General features: G+C 30.5%; 1 protein-coding gene across 1 annotated transcript in view; it reads right to left on the bottom strand.

The window, feature by feature from the left end:
* The window catches only part of LOC129981064 (zinc finger C2HC domain-containing protein 1A-like), a 62088-nt gene that overhangs the window by 14083 nt on the left and 21316 nt on the right, over positions 1–26689 (bottom strand). The window contains exons 2-5 of the mRNA XM_056091701.1: positions 9359–9458; positions 7582–7655; positions 3116–3262; positions 77–215 (exon numbers count right to left, since the gene is read on the bottom strand). Of these exons, the coding sequence (XP_055947676.1) occupies positions 77–215; positions 3116–3262; positions 7582–7655; positions 9359–9371 (373 nt within the window). The 5' untranslated portion in view covers positions 9372–9458. The remainder of the gene's footprint in view (positions 1–76; positions 216–3115; positions 3263–7581; positions 7656–9358; positions 9459–26689) is intronic.

Here is a 26689-nt window from a genome sequence, read left to right on the forward strand (position 1 = left end):
TCTGCGTTATATTTCTGCATAAAAAAATGTGAATGCAAGGCTACAGGTCTGCCATAGATATCAGAAGCAAAACAACCTGCAGGCACTTTTTTCTTCACTTCCGCCTCTGGAGAGGGCTTCTCAGCGTCAGTTCCTCTCGCTTTCCTGATTGTTTCAATAAGCTCCTCGTGTTTCTCTCGCCAGTTACTTTTTGGCTTGGTTTCCTCTTTCGTTTTCTAAACAAATAAAGGGAAGATTTGCAATAAAAAGCATGAAAAAATTATTGAACATTTATATAAGTAAATAAACATAATTTGATAAGAAAGAAAATTTTCAAATGATTCTGACCAGATGGTCCATCAAAAAAAATTATATTAAGAGACAGAATTTTCTATATGTGCAGATTGCACTTATAGAACTTGTCTAACATAAAAAAATAATTCTAATTTTTTTTTTTAGAATGAGTCATCGAAAGAAACAACTGAGTATATTTATTATAAATAGGAATAATTTATTGAAAAACATATTTATAATGTTTCTTGTATATATTTCACTAACTGGCCATAATATAAAGAACGTCCATTTTAATAGGTGTTCAGTAGTTTCTAATTTAAATTAGAAATATGCATGCATTTTAGATTATAAAATCTTTAAATTACATAAAAAATTGCAGTTATGCTGTTTAAATCAATAAATAATTCTGAAAAATTACGAAATCTAAATTTTTATATCTGCCCTATTAGTCAATTTTCACAAAATTTTCTTGACTTACAGTTTAACCAAAAATAAATAAATAAATAAAATAAAATAAAATCCATCATCCTACGAATAAAACTGAAAGAAGTATTAGGTATTGAACTTCCTTATTTTGGACCAACCAACGGTAGCGTCTTAAAAATACCTTTCATTGAGTGGTGGATATGTTCTTGACGTCCATGAAGTGACATTTAAAGCTTCATAATTCGGCCAATATTACTCGCCGAAGAATAGAACATATTTATTCCTGTAATATTTAATGTATGAGGAATATTTGATTAAGTCTGATTAATAGAGCCAAGAGATTGATAGATCTTTAAAATTATAATTTAGAACAAAACTTTATTGACTCAAGCAACACCTATATATACATTTCTCCTATGCAGTTTCTAAAAACTCGTTATTTAATTATTAGGATTGGCAACATTTATAGACTTTCTCATTGTATTTTTCACTCACTAAACAAAAACAAAACGAAACAACAACAAAAACCCTATGGAATTATTTGATTTAAGCATTTTTTTTAACATGAGTTTTCACAGTGCTATTAAATATTATCGAAATGAAGGAAGAAAAGAAATTCAATATGCAATTGAATCAACTGAAAAAAATGTTTTGAAAGACATTCATTTATAAGAAGAAATCATTTTTTTCAAGATGTGTAATATGCTTGCATAACTTTAAATGTTGAATTTGTCTTCATTATGTTTTCATTAAATAAAATTAGTACCTTCCTCAGAACGAACAAATTATATTTTGTATTGATGAATTCGAAAGTATCAACAGGAAATTAATTAAAATTTTTATTAAATTGTAAAATTTTCTTTTATGATGTGATAATTGTGTTAAGTTTCACACCACGAATTTCGTATTAATAAATATAATTTGTTTATTTTCAGAATGCTCTTTATACATATATAGTAATTATTATTTATCATTTCTTTTGTCTTTTCCTAATATTTTTCATTAGTTTTATTTATTTGTTGAATTTGCCGTTATAGGTATTAGTCAAGTAAAATTTTAAAGGAAATTTTAATTAATCAATTCTATAATAATTACGTTCTTGAAGTAAACATGGGTTCTCACATGCAAGCAAGGGAACCGCATACACTGAAGAAAAACTTCGGAAATACTCTGTTTCCGGCGTCAGGGAATGCCAGAATGTTCGCTTAAGGCAGAGATCTGTCATCCCATCCTGTGATGCATTACAGTTCTGATACTACACCGTTTAATTGCTTCAAAATTAATGAAAACATCATCTTCAAGGCCAACAAACTTTATTCTATACTCAATTATGTTAAAGTTCAGATGCAAATCAGTTAACTTCATCTACAGTTGTTAGAGAGCATAATGCTCTCAGTGTGTAATAATGTTCTCAAACCAAGAAGGATTGACAAAATTAAATCTTTCTTACTGAGCATTCTATAGCAAGTATTAGAGTCTCATAGTACAATAGGTATTCTGTATGTAATTTAAAGCAGTTCTAGTGTATTCGTGTATTCCTATATATTCTTATAGTTTTTTTAAAAGTTATAATGTTTTATTTTTTTAAGAGCATATTTTTCATATATTTTACTATTGCTCAATCAACTAATGAGGGATCGACCAGTTTTAGCACAAATGACTTTAATGTAGTTCCGATTGTAAGTGATCGGAAATAACAAAACAATTAAAAAATAAAACATTTTATTACTACAATTCAAAAGTTAATGTTAAGTTATTAAGTAAAGCATTTTGTGTTGGTATTTAAATGATGAAAAAAAGAATTCTAAAAGCGAATAAATTGAATTTACTACATATTAATTATATTTTACGTATATAATTCTTTAACCTATGATATCTTGTAAATACAGAAATTAAAATAATTTTGATTACATTTGAACCAGCGAGGTATATGTTACGAGAGGCGGAAGTCTTGGATAAGTTCAGAAATGACTTATCCGGCTCAAAATACTGGATATAGTGAGAAGTTTCTTGTAAACTATTAAAGATAAAAAATATTTAAAGTAGATTCATCATAATGAACAACGTTTGCATTTAAAATAATTTTTGTATCTGTCATACCTTAAAAATTAAAAGGTAATAATTCTATTTGTAAAAAATATATCATTTAAGCTTTTTTGTTCCTAATTCGCCGAAAATATTAGTGGCTTCGTAGAAGAAGCTCAGCTCCTAAATGAGAGAGTTACGGGTTTGAGACTCAGAATCTGCGGACAACCCAGAGGTGTATATTATATTATATATATACCTCGCCAAGCAGGATTTCTTTTTTCGAATAGTATTCACGCCAAAAAGTAAATGAAGCATTTTACTTTTTAATTTACTGAAGAATGTAATAAATTTGAAACACGACACAAATAATTAATAATTTTGTACTTACTGCCTTAGCATTTTGTTTATTCTTCTGTGGCTGCTGTGCTACCACAGGCGGAGGTTTCGGAGCATCTTCAGGAGCCCTCTGTTTGGAAGAGTCAAACACTTTTCGCTTTTTCGCTGCATTTTTTTCGCATACCTTCTGATGTCTTTCCTGTCAAGGAAATGGAAAATTAATATATATGACAAATATATTTTTAGGAGTGATAAAGGCTCGAATAGTAGGAATTCGGAATACGAATTAATTAACTTTTGAACTGCAGACGCGTATTTTCTCAACTTAGTTATTAGCAGAGAAAAATTTATCAATATTTAGAGCTTTATCTCCTCCATTTTCCGTAGGAAAGAAAAATTCAGTTTATAAATTATTTTAAAGGGAATTAAGTTTAGGTAACATTTCAAATGAAGTAGATAAAAGTTTTGGTAAATTTTTAATTCGTATTTCATGCTTTACGAGTGAAATTAGAAATGTTAATAAATATGCATGTAATATATTAAACATCTTAATTATTTTCAAATATATCGGCGTTTTTTTTTTTAAATTATATTTTTCAGGGGTTAAGGCCCCACTTTTAAGAGATCGATCTTTCATTCTTTATATTAAATAAGATTCGATTTCATTTATCACTCATTCTTGTCTCGTCTGTACGAAAAATGCCTTATAAAAACAGCCTTCTCGAACTTTGTTTCATATGAATATGTTGACTCAAGAAAGGAATAGTGATGCGTTTCATTTACTAACAACATTTTTTTTAATACTCTTATAACGACCGAGATTTAAAGGCATTTTTTAAGATTTGATATAGTTAAAATATGTCATTAATCATAAATGCCATTAATGAATTAATATGTCATTAATCATTAATATTTAATTTTTTTATATATATATATAAAGGATATTTTTTTCACACTGAAATTTTAAATGAGTATTCTTCGATTTCCTTCTTATATATGTATGAATTTTTCAAAATTAAGGGACATTTTCTTTTTAGTTGATTTTCTCTAAATGTACTGGGCACAATTTAATGACATTTGGTTTGTATATTGCCACCTCTATAATACAAAAAGAAATATAAGAATTGAAGGTCCACTCATATGATTTTGAGCAGCAGAAGAATATGAGCAACAAACGTTACAAGACAAAAAAAAAATTAAATGAGGTTGATAGAATATATAGTTATCTCTAAAAGTTAAAAAATTTTCGCAGTGAAAATTTATGCTAGACATTGAGTAATTTATGAAATTCTGTGGTAGTAATTATCATTCTCATTAACCCTGTTTTTGGTTTTAGATAGTTCTGGTTGTGAGGGAAGTGAGTTGTAGGCACTTTTATACGAGTATTTCAGATATTCTCTATGGGGATTAACATGTGGAGATTAGATTAGCCAATATATGCACCAATGCCTTTTCCAAAATTCATCTACCACATGAGCCTTATCACTCTTAAAAGTGCTATCAAAGTTTTCCCAATGAGAATTCATGCTGGAAATTGAAAAATTTATGAATTACTGTGGTAATCACTTCAACTGCCCTAGCAACATTTGATTCTCTTATTAGTGAATAGAGGGTTCTAAAATGTTAACTTTATGTCTGAAAGCATTCCCAGAATCTCTGTCAAAGGCATGAAATTCTCTGCATCCGTCAAACTTTATGCATGTTCAAACCTCAGCTGACCTACCAATTTCCTTCCTTGGATCTTAGGAAACAGTAGTAGTCATTTGATTCTCTTTAGATGAATATACGACAAGCATCAGCATTTAAATCGAATTTGGTTTAGTTTAGTTTAATTAGATTAACGTCCCGTTTAAAGCAGCACTACGGCTATTTTGGGACGGACCTCGTAATTTTGAACCGTAGTCAGATGACGAGGACGACTCCTGAGCTGGCACCCCCCCCCCCCTCTCCACACCACATCACACCAGCGGGAGGACGTTTGACCTGGACAGATTTAAGATGCACCAGACCCGCTTAGACGATGGTTTTTGGTGGAATCGGGTCATGAACCTGAAATCTTCCGGTTTCAAAGACGAGACCTTTCCACCACGCCACCGAAGCCCTGACTCGAATCTGGACTCGTCAATGAATTAAATGATCTTCCATAGGTCCCTTTTCTAATTACTATATTCTCTACACCGTACAAAACGGGCTTTCATGTCAACTGAGGGGAACGAGATGCTCTTTGATTTTTTCTGGGAATAGAAGTGAGATCTTAAAGCTCAAGGGTGGAATTAACTTAATTTCTTTTCTATTACTTATTCTTTAATATTATATTCGCACATTAACTTTCGTAAACCGCTTATGTTTCAAATATAATGATATCGATATGAATAATTTGTAATCGAAAAAAAAAAAAAAGTTCCAACTGTAAGCCAAATCTGGAGAATATGCCACTTGCTGACAACTTCCATGCCTAAGAAAAAGAGGACTTCCTAAGTTCTTTTGCTGTATGTAGACAAGCTTGTAATAAAACAATATCAATTTTCGCCTTCAGATTCTAACTCGTTCCATTCTCACCAGATACACAGTAATGCTTTTGGCAAATGATATTGATGGCTGCCTGGATCAACCCATGATTTTCTATGTTTAGAATTGTCCTACAAAATCCGGTTTTCATCACCTGTAATGATTTCATGAAAAATAAAATATTTCTTTTGTATCGAAAAAGCAGATGTATACATATGTCAACTTTTTGGTTTTTGTTTTCTACCGTCAGTTTATGAGAGAGAATGTATTTTCCTTCTTTCTGTATATTTCCCATTGCATGCAACCGAAGTGATATTGCTTGTAAGCAATGCCTAACTATTCTGCAATTTTTTTCTGAGTTTGACATGGATTTTCATCCAATAAAATTTGAAGTTCCTTGTCTTCAAATATTTTTTTACTGCACCTGTACATGGATCGACCTCAGGATTAAAGTTTCCATCACGAAATATTCAAAACTGCTTTTTAACAGTTGAATGACTCACGGAATGATCACACCCAAAGTCAAATTAATCAATTCTATAGCTTGAGAAGATTTTCTTTTTTTCCTTTGGGAACAGGATAAAATGCAATTCCGTGAATGTTGCTCATTGTTATCCATCTCTTATACGCACGGAATAACAGGTTGTAAATGATTAAAATTTATATAAAAAAAGAACAGTAATGATTAAGTTCCAGATAGCCAAAATAATGGGCGAATTGGATATTTTAAAGCATGTTTTGAATACATCCAAATTCAGAGCCAAGTTTCTATTTGCACACCAATTATTACAGACTTTCAAAGATTTTCTACTTATCAAAATATGGAAACGACCCTTAACGGAAAATGCCAAACATCCCCCTATGAAATCATATTATATTAACCAAAATTTGTTCTTCGTGTAATTTTTCTACGAAGAATCTATTCACGATATTGCAAAAACGTGTTATTATAGGAAATTTCAAAGTTTGTACAATTTTAAATATGTAGACAATCATTTACGCACATTTTAGGCACAGCAGCTTTCATTATGTATTATTAACTTAATAATAATTTTTTTAATTGTCGTATATGATAATAAACAGTATAATAAAGTTGAGTATTGAGTACTGATTATACAGACAATATTTCGTATCATTGCAGTGCTACTACAGATAAGAGAAATTTCTCTTTTGGTCGCTTAAACACCATTTTATTGTACTTTCTAGCTTATTCCCTATAAAATGGAAGAGATTTTTAAAAAATATATAATGTATTTCTTCGTACTATTGCTGAATACAAATTAAATAAGATTTAGTATACTATGGCTATTTTTCAAATTCTATTTATTATAAGAAATAGGATTGCTGTATAAGGATTTTTTAAAGTCTTTAGTTTTAAAATGGTTTTAATTTAGAAATTTGTCTTTGGAATTGTATTCTCTACCAGTTTTTTTGCGTCTTATTTTCACCCCACGTTTTTAGAATACTTTTTTAATACATTCTTCCGTGTTTTTTGAAATAATTTCTTTATCCATATGATTCATAACTAATTTGTTTAATGAATCATAAGTATTGAAATATTTATAAGTATACATGTAACTATTACAGATGGAATGCGTTCTATTTATTCTCATTGCTACTGACTAATTACGGCAGAACTGCTTCAAACTCTTATTCTTCACGGGTGAACAACTACACAGAACATATTTTGTGAAGCGAATGCTCAAATAAGTAAAATATCTAATAACGAAAATATAAAATTAATAAAAATAGTTTTAATCAAAATGATTTACTGATCAATTTCTTGTTATTTGAAATATAAAGGAGATCCCAGTAAAAATAAATCATTACATTTTACTCTGAAAGTTTTTCAATGTTTTTCTTTTTCCTACACATTAGCAATTTTATTGTAAGGTTTGCTTTAGAAATAAAATCATTCTTATTGCAGGAAAATTAAGATTAAGTCTTCACTAAAATTCAGTACTAATGTACCTCTCAGACATAAAAAAAATGTAGAAGAGACAAACTTACTAAAGCATCAGGACGAAATGTTCTTCCACATATCCCACATGGCTTCAGCTCTGTTGGGACATCCTGCGAAGGATCTATGGCAAAATGATAGCAATGTTATTTAGAGTTTATGAAGTAAAAATATAGAATTTCTTTTTGAAGAATATAGAAGGTTTGAATATATTTATATATATTGAATATATATATTTCGTTTGAATATATATATTTCGCTAATAATAATTCATCTTGGATAGGGATAGAAAAAATAATTCAGGAACTGACAAAGAAATTTAACTGTCCAATATAACTTGTAATAAGACTCGTTAAAGTCTTACAAAAATGTTTAATACTAACACGATGAATGAATCTCATTGCATTTCTAAAAAATTCTTTTGTTACAAGTACAATTTATTAACACAGACATATAATCGAATGTTCGTAGTGCATCCGGGAAAAATTGATTGTGGCCCCATTTGGCATTCTGAGTATTTATTTACTGTGTAAAGCGACTCTATTTTTTTAAAAAAAAGACTAAGATTACAATTTTATTGATCTAAAAAATTGAACTTGAAACAACGAAAATATATTCGGAAAGCAAATAACATAATTTGATATTAGGAAGAATTAAAGTTTTAAACCTTGCGTTATTATCTTTTAAAAAGCGCCAATTATGGAAATTTCAGGTTTCTTCGCTATTTTAAGATATTTGTCTTATTCCTTTAGTTCATGGATGTTTTCGCCAAGTACATTATAATTCTCACCGGATGTTGTGTACATACCAGCATGCAAAACTCCACAGTATTCACATGTAATACTTGTCATTATCTCTGTACTAATAAGGTATATTTTATAATAAAATGGTATTCATAATATCTATAAAATTTCTGTACTATTATTAAAACTGCAGCAAAACCAAAATCCGGATAGAACTTCTAAACGGGCCATAATTTGTATATTACTGGTCGAAGATATCAATTAAATTCGTTCGCTATTCAAAGTTCTTATAAATATGCAAATATATGCACTGGAAGAATCTAAAAAAAAATCTGAATTATTCTTCTCTAAAAATTGTTATATACTTGCATTGTTTAAGGCATTTTGATTTAGCTTCTCCTGTGATGAAGAGAATCGTATATGCAATTATTTTTCCTCGAAATCTGAAAAGGCATTTTTGAGTTTTAAGACGCACCTTTTTTCACGTCACGGGGAATTTATAATTTTAATAGCAAATATCTCCACTAGTTTTAAATATAACTCCATTAAACTTTTCGCTTGTGTTTAAGTTTTGGTATAGCGTAGTAAAAAAATCTTTTTGGTCTTTCTATTTTATTTTTTGTATCTTCCTTATCTCACCGCTAGGGCCGCCATAACTTGTTTCAATGAATTCAGTAAAGTCACTTTATTAAAGGTACATATTACCACCCTGCTTATACGAGACCCCGTTTTGAATTTAAAGGGCTTAAATGGAACGGTCACCATTAAATTTACCTATCACCTTGTATATTATATATAATATTCATTTTGGCTGGAGTAAAAGTATTAATGGGTAAAAAGTTCAAAAATTAAATATTCTTTAATGTTGTACACTGATAATTTGTTAGGCACTCAGACCATATATGGAAAGTAAATATTTCCTTAAAAAAATGCTGTCTTAAAAAATATGATAAACGGATAGTAGGGGAAACGTTCAAACATAATGCTTCATTCTACTTCACATATGAAAATTCGAATAGTTTAATTGTATTAAGTAATTAAATCTGTAAACCTTACATACTATTTAATGATAACCGTGGCTTACCAGGGTATTCCATGCTGACAGGTAGTCATTTGGAAGCTTTAATGGTTACAGAATTTCACAAATCGCATTAAAATGCAGCTTTTAGCAGAAAAAGAGATTTCTGTGAAAGGAAAGAGAAGTAAATACATTAGTAATTTTTTAATTACTCATTTGTTCTCGTTTGACAATGAAAACTAGAAAAGAATTACTGATGCAAATGATTATTTTAACTAATGAAATATCTAAAATTCCACGGTAATACTAATGTAACTAACTTGGTTATAATATAGTCATAATTATTACACCAATGTGTAACGAGTAAGTTATTAGATTTTAAATTTTTGATAATACAGTGTTTATATTATTATAACCCAAACCACCGTACAGGCAAATTGAATTGTAATGCTAAGAAATTATCTTCACATATTCCAGCAACGCCCTACACAAACCGTGGCTGATTAATACGCTGTTTGTTTTGATTGCATATCAGCCTCATTTAAAACCTCGTAAAGCGTTTAAGAATAAAGGGACACATGTATATTCTATTCGCACAATATATTTATATTTCTATAAATTTGACATTTCTATCATGTTCATATAATGTGGATATTATTTACAGCTATCATAAACTGAACTTAACTTCTATTCCTGTCTTATACATCATTATCACATATTGGTACTTTGAATAATCAAATGCTAAATCCACTTTGTTGAAAATTATTGGCAATTTGAATAACCATAAACACTAAATCCACTTTGTTGAAAATTAATACTTACTAATGTATTCTTTATGACTCACTTCCAGATGTTTCTTTAATTTATAAAATGTCATGGAAATATTAGATGCCAAAAATATGAATATAACTGTTATATTCTATTTCAAACCTTAAATAATTAAATTTGAAGCAATGTAAATCTGTAATTTATTTTCCCACTTGTAGACAACACATTAAAAACAAACATTTTATTTCGAACAAATTATCACAGTTTTTAAGGGAAGTAATATAATATTCAGTTTTTCAAAAATAGGAAAGTGGTTAAAGATTAAGCATTTATACTCTTGACAGATGTTCAACCTGTGCTGAATAGCTTATAAGCCAGTTAACAACTACGCTGCACGAGCAATTGCTTTTGTATCATGGTCATGTTATTGGGCTGTGAACCACAAGGTCCCAGGTTCTATCCTCGCGCATCACTATTCGCCACAAACCTGTGATCTCCACAAATAGATTTGCTGCAATAGTGACATACATACTTTGTCTTTCTGCGTTTATTGGATGGACAGAAAGTTTAAATTCTGCATTTGCTTGTCGAAAGTTTAATCCTGTCTTGAACTGACCTTTCAGTATTGTTAAGTGGCAAATGTTTTTTTTTAATTGGGGCTTTTTTTGACTAAAAAGAATTATCTTCTAGTTTAGAGGTTTATTAAATATTTTTGTTTATATTTTGCAGATAAGAATTAGATAATATATTTATTAAACTATCTACAAAAAAATAAACTGTATTTTTTATGTATGCTTTAAATAATGGGATTCAACTGATAAATAGCACGAAATTTTCAATTTTTTTCACATTGTGAAGCACTAAAATAACTATAAAATATTTCTAAATAAATAAATTACTTATTTTCTTCTAAATTATTCAGGAACCGCAAAATATATTGAGAAATTACTATACCAAATTTGAACAAATGTGCATCAAATTTTAATTTTTGGGATATTTCCTTCAAAAATTCTATAAAAGATGAACATTTGAGAAAACAGCATTTCAAGATGTAAAATAGCTTTAAAACATATGTGAATCCAAATATAAAAATCAATGTAACGTCCCAAAGATTAAACTTAGAAACAAAATTATAATGGTTTTATAAAGAAACTTGTTCAAATAGTAAGAATATTAAATAAATAATTTCACACAAAAAAAATCGAATTTTAACATTTAATGTTAGACTTTAACGTGCATATTTTAACTTTAATAACGTGTGTAACCTTAACTTTAACTAAACCTTCAACTGTTAGATGACGAATACAGTAAATTTCAAAAAGTAACATATTAAATCTGTGTTTATTACTTTCGGATAACTTATTTAAGAAGTTATTCTTCATAACATGTTATGAAGATAGTACGAGTGAGGTTGTGTTATCGCAAGGAAACATAACGAATTCGCAAAACCGCAAGGATTGGAAGTCTATTATGCGAATGCTTAGCTGTCTAAGATTAATAAAAAAAAACAACACAAGTTGATGATTTCAAGCATGTATATGAAGTTAATTACAAAAATGTATCAATATAAGAATACTTTTTATTACCAGAAAGTTTGTTTCTTATATTTTACATTAATTGCCTAATCTTTCTTCGAATTAATCAGACCAATGCTATATTTCACAATTAAATATCAAGGTTGCACTTCATGGTCATAAACGATGAACTTATCAAAAAAATCAAATGAAATAGTGGTCTGAAAATTCTTTCGAAGAATGTTCAGGTATTGAATATTTTAATATAATTTTGTTCTTTTCAGAATAAATAAAAATATATTTATTAGTTTTCAAAGTCAAATAAGATTTATTTAAACTATTTCAATCAGTAGCTACAAAATAATTCTATTTTAACCAAATAACTAGAATTACTCCAACCAAGCAAGATTTAATAAAGTTGTGTAGTCCGTTTTGCTTCAATTTCGTTTTGAAAAATCACTAAATGTTCGAAAATATCGGTTGAAATTAAAGTCAATTTAGAATACAGTTTAGTAACTGTATAAGTAAAGTAGATTTCAATTATATACTGCGATTGTTTATATGATGCCCCATTTACATGGTAAAATTTACATACAAACGTTACTTTGTCTCAAACATTGCGTAACAAGTTATCATCTAACATCTTATACTATGTTATGACTATATTTACATCTGACGCACCCATTCTGAGTAAAAAAATGCAATTTTTTTCATACATTTGTTATGACGCAAAATGGAAAATCGTTTGTGCTTTGAAAATATTTCCAATGTTTTTACTTGATACTTTTAAAGAGTTAAATTTCGAATGGCAACTTTTAAATTGACTTTATATTAAACATTCTGTTAGTAGTTCCCGATATGTGTGTGATTCATATTTTAATAGAAAATGTTGTGGAATAGATCTAGCAATGTTTAAAAGTCAGTATAAACAGTGGAAACTTTCTCTAATACCCTCAAACAGAGGTATTATCGGTTTCTACTGCCTCATAAAAATCGTGAATCTTGGATAAAGTCATGAACATCACGATGCTCCGATTTTTATTTTTCAGAGTTCCACGCATGAGTGTTTTGTTCTATAATGTAATGATGAAAGTCTGGTATGCATTTTGGATACCTGCTTTAAAACAAAATGAAATTTGACTTAGAAATACAAATTATCCAACTCTTTCAATAGCAAATTCCATGTATCTCCGACATTGCGTTTTTGAATCATCACTTTTACATGCATGCAGATGTACAAACCGATAGACTGTTAAGCTGTTGATCGATTTCGATCAAAATTAGATCCTTATCCAAGATTTAAATGCTGAAACTGTGTACCATGTTTTATTAATCTAACTTTTTAAGCTTTGTAGTCATCACATTCACTTGCATTGGGACAGACAGACAAACTTCTTGCAAATGGATTTAGTTCAAAGTTTGATAGCAATTTACAAATTCAATGTAAATACAACATGTCGAATTTGATTCGCCTAGATCAAAGCATTTTTAAGTTAATAGACAGACGTGGTTCCAATAATGTGTTTTCAGATCACGGTAGATCTGCAGCATGGATATTCGCTAATACTATCTAGATGTTGAATTTTGCGGCCATTATAATATTTACTCTTCGTGTATAAGAATGTAAAAAACACATTTTAAGTTTCAATATAAGAACTAGCAATATAACAACAAAAATCAAAAGAGAAAAATATACCAAATAGAAGAAGAATCATGACTAATGTTTCGAGCAACAAATTCAAGATGCGCCATCAAATCTAAATTTAAAGAGCAGCACTATCGTGAGAGCGCATACTAACTCTATTGAATTTTTCCCTGAAAGCTTTATTTTTCCCGCTTTTGAGAAGAAATAAATCACTAATATGTCAATAAGTGTGATGTAGACATTCATTAAGGTCCATTCGTGGCAAAACAACCATTTATTTTCCATTCTCTATTCTATCTCTTGGAAAAATCTCTTTAAGCCATTAAACTACCTTATATGCAATCATGAGCTACTAATGACATGCGAAGGAGGCTTATTTGGCGTCGTTCTGTGTTTCCATGGTTACCGAGTTTAACTACGGTCTTCAAAACTGTGAAGCTTTTCCGCGAATGGCATCTGTTAGTATTGAATTTCGATTATTATTGATGGATCAATAGAAAACTTTCGTCACTAAAAGCCGATAATAAATAAAATATAAACGGTTCTAAAATGTTGTGATGGAAAGGAAAGAGCAAGTAACTCGAAGTCACATGTTCTTTGTTATAAACTTGGGTTTTTGATGTTTTGTAAAATAATTCTGGCTACCATGACTAAAATTTGCTACCCATTATCATGTACTTGCACAAATATAATAAAAAGGATGTAATTGATTTTTATGGAATTATAGTAGCAATTTTCCATTAGACCATAGAATTTCGCTTTCCTCCTTTTATTTTAACAATTTATTATATATTTTGAACCTAGAACTTTCCAATTTTATAGAAAGCATAAATAAAACCGAAAGATTATATTGCCACAGTGATGTAAAAACACTACGTCGTTAGTTTAAACAAACAATTAGAGTTGTTGGAGCGAAGGAATTCACAATAGCACGAGACTGAGAACAATCCAACACATATTGAATACATCTATATCTATACTTATAATAAAGCTCAATGTGTGTGTGTGTGTTTGTGTGTGTGTGTGTGTGTGTGCTGGCGCTCTACAGGCCAGGCCATTTGACATACAGCTACCAAATTTGGTACATGTATACCTTAGAGGTCGGGAATGTGCACCTGGGGTCACTTTTTTTTGAAATTTTAATTAGAATTTTAATTATTAATTAAAAACTAACTTTCCCGCCAAAAAAATCTTCCATTTTCCCCACCGCCAACTTTTCCGCCAAAATAATCTTCCATTTTCCCCAACGCCAAATGATTTAGGCTTTAGTTCTTTTTTTCTCCCAACAGTAATGAGGCTAGGGTTAAGATTTTTCGGCGGATTATTTCAAACGATTCTGTTTATTTTCTTAATGTTTTATGCATTTAAAATTAAACATTGTTAATTAATCCATGTTTCAGATTCATTCTGAAGTACTTTTGAATTAAAATAACACAGAATAAAGGAAATTAAAAATGTATAATCTGCATAGCGTTACCCCAACTGGCGTAGAAAAATTCACGCATTTGCGTTACCGGAGCTGGCGAAGAAAATTCACGCATGCGCACTGTGTTCTGATTGTTGGCATGGCAACCATTAACAACGGACGATTTAAATTACTTTTAGGTTAGTTGTATGCTTTTGTAAGTAAATTGTATTTATGTTAGTTATATATTTTTTTGTATATGCTTATAGTTTTAAGTACATCGTTTTTTAAGTAGTTTTTTAAACCTGTTTTAGACCAATTATTTTAAACGATTCATTTTATTTTCTTAGTGTTTGATGCATTTAAAATGAAACATTGTTAATGAATCGATCCGTTCATGATGAATCTGAGAAAATTTTGTTGACAAATTCTTGAGATATTATATAAATTAAGAAAGATATTCTTTAGTGCCCATAAAGTTGAAACGCTCAGTGACTCTATTATCAGTAATAATATTATTAAAAAAATGCTTTGTTTCAGTAAAAAATATTATTATATTAATTGCAGATGAATCCTTTACACTTTAATTTAAAGCATAAATTCTACGAGGGGTAACAGAAAATTAGAGAGATACATATCACGTTATGACTGAAGGCCTTTATAATATTATGAGTGAATTATATGACTATCAAAATTTGAAGTTTTAAAATATTTTGCTGAAGAATCTATTAAAGTTGGAATTGCATAAAATATTTAATTATTAAAATTTTAACGAACATTAAGATTGGCGAACCGGCTGGTCGCCAAAGGCGGCTAGTATAGAATATATTATACATACTGAATACATATAGAATATGTTATACATACTGAATACATATAGAATATATTATACATATATAGAATGTTCGAGAACAATCCAATTTGAATATTTAAAAAAGATCTAGAAACTTCTAGATCTTAGATAAACAATAGATAGTGTTTTAAATAAAAGAATTCCAGTCTTTGCATAAAGCATCTTGGCTGGGGATCTCGTGCCAAGGTAGCATATTGACACTCCTCCCTATAGGGCATACTCGCTATACGCATAAACATCTCATCTTTTGCGAGGTGGCACTGAAGTGCCTCATATGTCGTGTGGATTTTACCTTTAATCATATTTTAATCGAATGCCCATCTTTAAATTCCTCTCGTTCACACATTTTAAAGTCATCGCCATTCACTTTACAAGACTTGGTTGATAAGAAATTCTACCCAAACATTTAAAAACTTTTAAAAATCATTGGCTTTTATACTTGTTTTTAGTACTTTTTTACTTCTGATCATGTTTGGTTTTTGACATCGCTTCACTGTAACACTTTTTACGTATAGCTTTTTCATTTAAATTTATTAACATTATACATTCTGGCACTGTTATTTTTTGCATCTTTTATGTTGATAGCTTTTGCTTTTATATTTTATAATGCGTGGTTTTATAGTTTGCTCTATGACTTTACATTTGCTGGCGCAACATGGCCAAATACGGCTCTTGCGCCAGAAAAACTGAATCAACCAAACTGGTCTGAGATTCGAACTATGGTCCAACCAATCAGAAATGAGATGCTCTGCAGATTGAGCCACGCCGATTTCTGGTTATTCTGTTTGTGCGGTAATATTGAAGATCTATCAAATTTGTTTTTAACCCTTAACTGGGGAGGTGAAATTTTAGGACTTAACTGGGGAGGTGCGGTCTACGAGACCGCATTTCATTTACACTCAAATTAAATTTTCTAATGAATGTATTGGAATGAAATACTGCCAATATATTTTGCAGATATTTCTCTTGGTATATAGATATCTTTTAGAAATTTTCAAAATATATTATCATTGAAAAAAGTAAATGCGTTGGAACATAAATTTTCTTCTCAAAATACATGTTACAATAAATAATATTCTTGAAAAAACATATTAATTTTTACTTTTTAAATCATATTTATTTTTACAGTATATGAAAGTATATAGAAGACAATATAATGTAAAATTCAACAGTTATATAAAAAAAAAAATTGACAATGGGTCAAATTGGCCATTTTTTTATCGGCTTGTGTGACTTTCATAGCACGGTTTTCTAGAGCATTTTAAACATACAGGTTAAGAACTAGTATAAAAATCAACCTATAAATTCTGTATATATATATATATATATATATATATATATTGGTATATTAATATATTTTATAAATTTTTCAAAATACATTATCACTAGAAAAATGAATTATGTTTGAACATATATATCAGAATTAGTTGAATGCAAACTTTCATCGAAAAATTCTTCTGTACAATTATCCTTATCACTAAAATCACTTTCTGTTTCATTTAGAAGTGTTTGGAGCACTGCTTCATAACATGATCAGTAAATTGGATGATAGTTCGTGTCCCAAGTTTTAGTGCCCTCTGCTAAGTCTTGTTTATCACTGGGACACTAACAGGGAGGTGCGGTCTTAGAGACCGCGCTTAAAGAAATAATTGCATTATTTTAAAAAGCATCCGCTGAAATCCGTTGAAAAAGTGCACGTGTATTGAAGGTCACAAAACAGGAAGCTACAAGGTCAATCCATTCAATTGAGCTAAAAATAGAATAGGGGTGACCGAAAATCCATCACTAGCGGTCTCACAGACCGCACGTCCCCAGTTAAGGGTTAAAAGGGGATATTGGATAAGGAAGTAGTAAAACTATTTTCGTAATTTTCAAGTCAATACAAAATTAGACCCTGAGCAATATCGACCTTCAATGAATTTTTTTTATCTTATCTTTTTACAATTATAAGACGTGCCGCCCAGAAGCCGAGAGCTTTTATTTTTAATAGCTTGATAAATTGTAACATTTGATGAAGAAAACTACAGTATGATAAATAAATTAAACGAAATTCTTTTCATGTCCCCATATTGAGGCTTTTATTTTCTGTTACAAAAGTTCTATGTCCTCTTTACAAAACTTTTCGGTGACAGTAAAATAAATGCGTCATATAGCCGTACGTCCACATAAGTGAGTGGTTTGATACAAATAGCCAACCACACGGTGCTTCAAAGAATCTAGCGTCCATTGTTGGAAGATGCCCGTAACATCGTAACCCCAGCTTTAGAATGATTAAAAAACTGTTCGACAGTATAGTATATTTTTACAAATAGGTATACTCTAATAGGAAGAATGGTTTGGTGAGCTTATATATTTATTAAAAATAAGAAAAATTAAAACGAAAAAATTTTTCCGTTAGTTCAACTAGTATGAGCAATAACATTGTATTTAAAATTTCCTTAAACCAATTATAACTAGTGTACCTGTATTAGTACTCGAATAAAAACGATTATTTTATTTTCTTATTTTCCACTTCTGGGTTTCCAATTTTTGCATAATCCATAATTATACTGAAATCAAGAAATCAAATTTTTAAAAATTCACTACCAGATGGCGCTTTTTATTTTAAAACTTTTCGCGATAAATATATCAATAAATCGTTTAAGTTCTGAAAATAGTAAAATAGTCGCCAGACACGTACAATTGTAAGGGATTGTAAAATTCTAGCACATCAGAAAGTGTTAAAAATCAATTACAATGTTATCGATTTGAAATAAGATATATCTAGGCTGTCGAATTAATTCAACATTTTGAACAAAAAAAATTGGAGCAAATTTAACATTTTTTTAAGGAACATGGATATTTTACGAGATGGAGTATATAATGGATATTTTGTGGAATGCATTTTTCAAAATAAACAGACAGGGATAAACTGAGTAGTCAAATCATTTTGGTTTGATGTTAAATCTTCAATGATCAGATCACAGGTTAAATATCCGAATTATTCATATTAAATATGAAGCCGCAGATCAAATATCTTCACGTTGTGTGAAATCGAGGAGTGGTGATAGGATGGGGGAATGAATTTGCCTGTAGTATGAAATATATATCTAGCGCATTTTCACAACTGCACTTTAATCCGATAACAGTGAAGTAAACCACGAAATGTAGTAGACAGAGCTTGTACTTGATTCTACTTATAATGAGAGCTTGTAATGGAATTAAAATGAAGTAAGTTTTATTGATGTTACAGTCACATAATAGCATAGGATATCTGAGTGTACATTTCTTATGTTGTGCTACTATTTAAATCAGATCTTTTCTTTCTTGTCGGATGTTTCAGTAATTAGTAAAATTGGCGTGACGCATTTGACGTATATCATGTGAGCACGAATTGAGTTTACAGAATATGATGAAATATTTCAGTTCAAATAAAAATGAATTTTTATTACATTATTTTATAATTTTTTTTTCTCTCTCAAATAGAGGATTATAGTAATTCTATATAATATCCAACTTATCGTCATTTACACATATTTAAACATTTTAATTAAAAATATGAATTGCCTCCTTAATTAACGTATATTTTTTTATTAATTACATGATGTCTTCCATTTCGGGAATGCAATTTATATTGATTCAATTAACCCTTTCACTCCGGTAGTCCTCTCCACAAGAATAATGCCACTGAATGTGATACCGAACCAAAAAAAGGTACATATTGCACGCCGTTTAGATATTCGCCATTAAAAGTTTGAATGCCGATCTGACTTCTGAGCAAATTATTTGAGAGTAATTCTTGCTCAGATTATTTCGGAAGTGTTGTGTGTATTACTTTATGGAATAAAACTAAGAACAAATCAAACGATGCCAAGCGCATTCAATGTATGTCTATAAGATATGTACATCTGCAAACAAGAAATGCAATTCTATCGTGTGGTCTGCGATCAAGCATAATCCTGCTGATGCTAGCTAAAATCGGAGCTCGTGGATTGAGTCATTGTGTGAATTTGCCGTCTATATCCAGCATTCGTATCGAAATAATTGAGAATCCATGCAATTCTTCAGGTGTTGAATTATGTCTTATAATTTTAAAAGAGCATTTCTTTATGTATATATAAAAAATTTATTTCGTGCATATGGGAAACTGCTGTATCAATTTGGATCAAACTTTATATTCAGACAAATTTTTGCTTTTTAAGTTTATCTATGTAGATGTTTTTCCTTAAAAAACGCGATTTTTCTCAAAAAAAATGTATGTTGTTGTTTCTAAGGGCTCTTGTCTCGACAAGCCCACTGACTTTAAGAAGTCATTTGTGGTTTAAGCCAAGGGCACGTCTCTTGTTTTTTCATAGCGCCATCTAGGGCCAAGAGAACGACTTAGCTACACACACGTCACAACCCTTTTTACGGGGTGGACTTCATTCACACATTTCATTCACTCATCCACAAATTGTAATTTAGACCTGAATCAGAAAACGATCACCCCTGATCCAGTAACCCCAGTGGCATTACTCTCGACATGGAGGACTTTGTAACCCCGACAGATTTATACGCGCGTCAGTCACCAAGCACGCGGAGAGTCTTCGGCCGGCGTGGTTCGAACTCGCGACCCAAGAGACGCGAATCCAACGCCCTATCAACCAGGCTATACAGACCTAAAAAAATGTATAACTAAATACTGACATATGGCTATACATGACCTGCATAAGCGTCATGCAGAGATGGAGAAGTTGGGCGTCGGATTCTTATGCATTTTTCTCATGTTCGATCCTTCATTTGAAACTCAATTAGATTTCGCTTATAACTTTTACCAGTCATAGGATAGGATTTTGTTTACAATTTTACCAAAAACTGCCAATTGAAGCTCTGTCTTCCAGGTACAATAATTTTAGTATCAATTTTCAGAGGTATTTTGGATCAAATCTCATAATATGGAATGAATAATGACAAATGTACTATCCCCTAGCTTATCTTCCATTCTCCCATTCCACACCTTCAGCGTTTGATCTTCCGATTCTACACTAAAGTGGTTCTCTCACATACACTTGTGTACCTGGGAGATCCAGGGTAATCATTTGAGTGTTTTGGAGTGGAGTGAAAAATGGAATCCGCAATTCCATAAAATATGTATGTATCTTTAAAATTTTTTAATTTAGTCGAAAATTTTCTTTTCTTACAACATTTAAGAATGATTTAATTTTAGTCTACAAGGTTGAAAAATGATTATTTGATGCCAGTAGGGAAGCACGACGATGATGGTTGTTTGGGTGAAAAAGATACTTCACATTTCCCAATAAATTCACAATTTTCTAATCAATCCGATATATATATATATATATATATATATATATATACGTGTGTGTGTGTGTGTGTGTGTGTGTGTGTGTGTGTGTGTGTGTGGAGATAGATTTAATTAGTGGCTATTCCACTGTTATACTGCTAAGTCACATGACCATAGGCTTCAGTTAAAAGCGAGCTATTGGCATTGACTCGAAGAGAAAGAAGGAGAGAGTTCTTCGTCTCCGGTAACGATTAATGTTTGATAATCTTACGCTACGGCTGCACATAGTTTTGCTATGGGCAGACATATTGTTTGGCTTCATGCTTTAGTGCCATCTAAGTATTTTAACTTCAAACTTTAATGTAGTTAACCTTTTCTGTCTTAATTGTCAATGTCCTGTTAATTTTGTTTACTCTAAATAAATGTACTGTTTTTCTTTAAACTTTACTTCTTTTCTTAATCAGTACGCAAGACACTGATCCAAATGGCATTGAATGGGCATTTTGTCCCACCCAGTCCTACACACACATATACGTATATTATATAACCTTTCCGACTTAATCGTTAACATTCAGGTGGGGTAATCTTGCTATTTTTCAGCAACTATTGTTAAAGTAGTAGTACGAAAACCATTTCCTGCTTATTGCTGTTCAAGTTTTACAATTGGTTCAACCTACATAAAAATTTAAAATTCGTGTAATGTTTCTATGTAGCCCGATGAAGTACAATAATAAGCGGTTAGAGAAAAAAAGTTTCACGATTTAATCTAGACGTGTCACTCGAGAGTATATCTGCCTGCTGTACGCTCTGAAAAGCATCCGGAATCTACGATGCGCTCTGAATTGCAGGGCGATTCGTACCCATTTCATTTTTAATGAGCTTCGCCATTGGTCAGTTCATCGCTCTCTCTCGGCTTGCTAGATAAAACAGCAGTGCGTCTATTAATGCTACCTTTATAAAGCTTTTAACTATTTGTTTTAGCTAAAATGCTAGAAAATAATATAGCTAAAGTTATTTCAAAGTAAAATTATGATATTAGCAGTAAGGATAAAACAAATTAAGAAAAAAAAAATTAAAAAAAATGCAATTATTGTGATTTTTTGCCAGTTTTTATAGTAATCTTTATTTTCATATTCGATTTTTTCTTTTAATTTTTAATACTATTTTTAATTTTTTACACACGATGTATTGTAATCATCAAAAACTTCAAAATTGAGATTTTGAAAGATCTTCATATTTTAATTACCCTAAGTTGAAAAAAAAATTTTGGAATTAGATATGTCTGTGAGCATGATATTTCAAATATGCTTTTAGCTAAATAGATGAAATTGGGTATATGGACAATAGATCTGTTTGCAGATTTCTGTCAAATTTTGAGCGAAATCCATTCGAAGGGATTCTCTCCGACTATCTGAAGGCAAGGTAACATAATAGTTATCTAGCAAAAAGAGCTAGATGGATCTAATTTAGTAGATATAATTGGCATCTAAGTTTACATTTAGTACCAATTTTAAACCCAATATGTCAAGAGGTTAAACTCTATCGATCAGTATTTCTACATGCATGTAAACGATAACTCAAAAGAGCAACGACTTAATAAATGAAATTTGGTATGCGATTATAATTGGGGGTTTGTGACGAAATTTGGTTTCAATCGACTGGAAAAAATCAAAATATATAAAAAATATACATTTAATATTCTATTGTGTAGTAACCATATTTTCCAACAATTAATTGCCAATAAATTGAGCGCTAATAGTTCTTTCAAAATTACTGTTCGCCAAAGACATGCGACTATTAATAGTACTTTAGTTTAGTTATATTAACGTCCCGTTTAAAGCAACACTTGGGCTATTTTGGGGCGGACCTCGTAATTTTGAACCGTGGTCATATGACGAGGACAACACCTGAGTTGGCACCCCCTCTCCACTCCACACCACACCACACCACATCAACGGGAGGAGGTTTGGCACTGACGGATTTATTGTGCAACGGACCCCCTTACACGGCGGTTCTTCGGTGGAATGGGGTCTCGAACCTGAAATCCTACGGCTCACAAGCCGAGATCTTACCACCAGGCCACTACGGCCCATTAATAATAGTACATTTTTTAGATTGTATATTAGAAAGTTTGGCTTTTGAAGGTAATAAAGTTGCGATGATAATAGGTCAGTCAATTTCCTGAATGAATGAATATTAATAATGATCGAATATTTATAATAAAAAATCTTCTTGAAAGTTTAAAAATTCACGTACATGACTCATGGTTTTCAAAAGTTAGAATCTGAATATAAAATTTGTTTGACATAAAAACCATACATGTTCACTATTTTAAAGAGCATTAAAAACAATCAGATTCATCCTTGCACTATTTTTTTCAATTTGATAATTGTTCAAAAAAATTAAATTTACCAAATCAAAATAAAAAAACACGCTCTAGTAGACAATTAAACACAGATTTTTTTTTCATAAATTTTTTTAACTAATCCAGCTTGGGTCACTTTGTTGTAATATGTTATTAGCTTTCCTTTCAAGGTAGTAAAAAATGTTTGATAAACGTTTAAACACCACTGGTTCTATTAGCAAGCGATATCTTAGAAAACATTTTGAGCTTTTGATTTCCGCTATATTCTAAATGAATCAGTAAAAAATATCATTATATTTTCGGAAATTAGCATGGTACGTTTTAGCTCTGTAATTTTTTTTTATAGTTGTTGAAAAAAGATAAATTTTCATAACATTTATAATAAATATATAATATATCATGGGATGCAATTTTTGATGGATTAAACACCCTTTTAACTAAAATATTTTAGTATGCAATTCATTTCCTGATTTTTTTTAAAGAATAAATTTGAAGCTTAAGTATAAATTCTTTGTTTAAATATATTGCCTATATTCTTTTATATATATTTTATTGATTGCTAAATGCTTGCAATAACCAGGGTGTTCGAATGACACGAAGGACACTCACATTTTATAAACTTATTATATAATGAAACAGCCTAATTAAATTTGTTTTATTTCAAGGTGCAACTACCAGGCAGGCAGTTACTGAATACATCAATTTGTTTCATAACAGAAATTAATGATGAAACACAGTTGAACATCATCTTGAAATCTGGAATATCTGCTTATTTGTCATAAGTCCGACATTCGCGATTACTTCAAAATATGCCAGTTGGAATTGTGGCACTCCATTCTTGATTATCAGTATGAAAATCTCTCTGCACTGGCATTATTAGAAGAAGACTGGACATCCAACCCACACGAATTTTTATCATTATATTTCGACCGTGCTGTTTGGAATGGATGCTCCCTGAATGTGGAGGGGTGGGGTGGGGGTGGGAGAATCTTGGAGTGCGTGTGGGAAGGATGGACTTGGTTGTTTCACAGAGTGAATTACAGTGATGATGAAATACTCAAAAATGAGTTATATGTTGATTTACTTTAATTATATAAATCCCCCTTTTAAAGAAATGCAATGGCAATTTTGGAACGAACCGCGTAACTTTTAACGCCGATCAATGATGGGAAAGACACCAGGACTGAGTTGTATACTGGAATATCGAGGAATTGTTTTAAATAACCATCCTTACTCAACAAGGATCCCAGTTATTCTCTGTTTTCTTGTTCACTATGTTTTTTTCTGTAATTTTTTTTTGTTTGTTTTCTCGCAAAGAAAAAGAAAGTACTATAATCATTAAAAATACGAATTCGAGATTTTGAGAAATTCGAGATTCTTTTTAGACTTTCCCTAGACTGAACAACACAATTCTGGAAATAGGCCTGTCTGTGAATATGATAGCTCAAATACGGTTTGAGCTATCGTCAAGTCGTATTTGAACTATTATATTTACAGTTGAAGATAGTTATCAAATCGTCGTAGAAGTATTCATATACAGTTGAAATTCGGCATACGTTAGACCAGATTTATACATAGACTTTTATCACATTTTGAACGAAAGCAATTCAGAGAAGGAGTTGTTTGTTTGGCTATCTGAGGGCAAGGCTTACACACAAGTTAAAAGGGAAAAAATCATTTCACCTCAGCATTATTAAAAAATGTATAATTCACTGTTATGAAGTAAAGTCGTTACCACGAAGAAAAAAATATATATAATGAAAATGGTATTTAAAAGAAATTAAGTTTCCGAAAATGATTGCATCATTCACAATGTAGCAAATTTCGTAAATTGAAATTATTTAAAATAAAATTCATAGATTCAGATTTATAACAGTTAAGAAAAAGGTAAACAGAAGATGATCCAGATGCTATGAATTGGTTATTGAGAAACTAATTGAAATGTCAAAACATGTTCTCGTTAACTTAGGAGTACATTTATTCTGCAAAGAACAATCCAAATACTAGCTGTTGCCGATTATATTAATAAAAGGGGATGAACTAACTAAACAGGTTATTGTCGGGACCTTTGCCTCATTTGAGAATACAACAGGGCAGATCCACCTAACCATTAATGGCGATAAAATTAATTGCAACAAATAAAATAATCAATATATCCTCACAAAAGATCGATAATTATACATTTGAAACTGTTACAAAATCACATATTAGAACACATAATGCCCTGCTGTAATGATTTAAAAATCGAAATAAAAAAATTCGCTATCCATGGTAAACAAACATTTCTACCACCTAACTAAACTGAAACCAATTTAAATAAAAATTAATCATCATAAAAACAAAAATAAGTCCATATAAGACCTGTTGCCCTAGACGGAAATAAATGTCGGAATCTTTGTAAAGAAGAGATCATGGTATTGTTGTTGTTGTTTTTTTTTTTGAAAGAAAAAATTCAAAGATCTTTGGATCAGTGAAACAAAATAAAACGTATAGAATTGTATGCAATCATGAAATTAACCCTTATCCTACGATTTAGGTTCCAAAAGTTTGGGCCGAAAATGTAAACAAGATCGCGCTGACTTTCAGCCGTTCCACGCTTCGACAAATTCGGTCTTAAGTTGTACGCTCACGACTTACGGAATGTAAATACTGTGTATAAGACGCAAATGGTTTAATTTTATAGGCTATTTGATAGGTAATTACAACCCGATGTAATAATCGTGGTAGATATACAAAAGAATTATTATTCATCTCTAAAATATAAAATAAATCAACAACATTTATTTGAAGTTCCGACCCGATCATCGTACTACTGGCTATGCCTGTAGTTGCAGGTTAAGGGGTTAATAAAAAAAATGTAGCGAGCCCGACATTGTCAAAATAGTTAATGCATCTCGTATTAGATGGTTGTAAATATCTAGATAGGATGGTGCATTCTCAAATAAAAGAAACAGTTTTTCTAAGAATTAGAGGAAAGTGACAAAGAGGAAAACTACCCAGCGAATTGCTTGATAATATTGAAAGCAGATAGGCTGGAACCAATGAAAGTCTAATGTCTTGAATAGGATCACATGGGAAATTGAAGTAACCTGCAATGAGATGCCTAGTGCTTGAAGTAAAGAAGAAACAACTATTTTTACAACACTTAAAAAAAATTAACCCTTTTGTACTAATAATACCAATTTGGTTGATTTGTAACTAATTTTTTATTTCATTCATTATAATATTTTTTTGAAAATTGCAGGTACTGAGAATATTGTTCATTTTTTAGTTGTTTTATTTAACTGCAAGCAAGTAGAGATGGTATTAAATAAATTTTCTATATTATGATTATTGCTTTTTAATTATAAGCTAATACTTATAGTTGCTATGATTAAGAGTAAATTGTTAAGAATAATGTAAATCTTAAAGAAAAATAATAAGAAAAAAATCGACAATGATAATAAACAATTTATAAAATTAAAAGAAACAAAAAAAAATCATTTTTAATAAAATACTTTCCGGTTGGTATTCTGCACACTGCTTAATTCAAAAATCTTACACAAAGAATACAAATGTTGATGCAATCCAGCGGGAAGAAAATA

This window comes from Argiope bruennichi, chromosome 8 (assembly GCF_947563725.1).
Source record: "Argiope bruennichi chromosome 8, qqArgBrue1.1, whole genome shotgun sequence".
In the NCBI taxonomy this organism is placed as follows: Eukaryota; Metazoa; Arthropoda; class Arachnida; order Araneae; family Araneidae; genus Argiope; species Argiope bruennichi.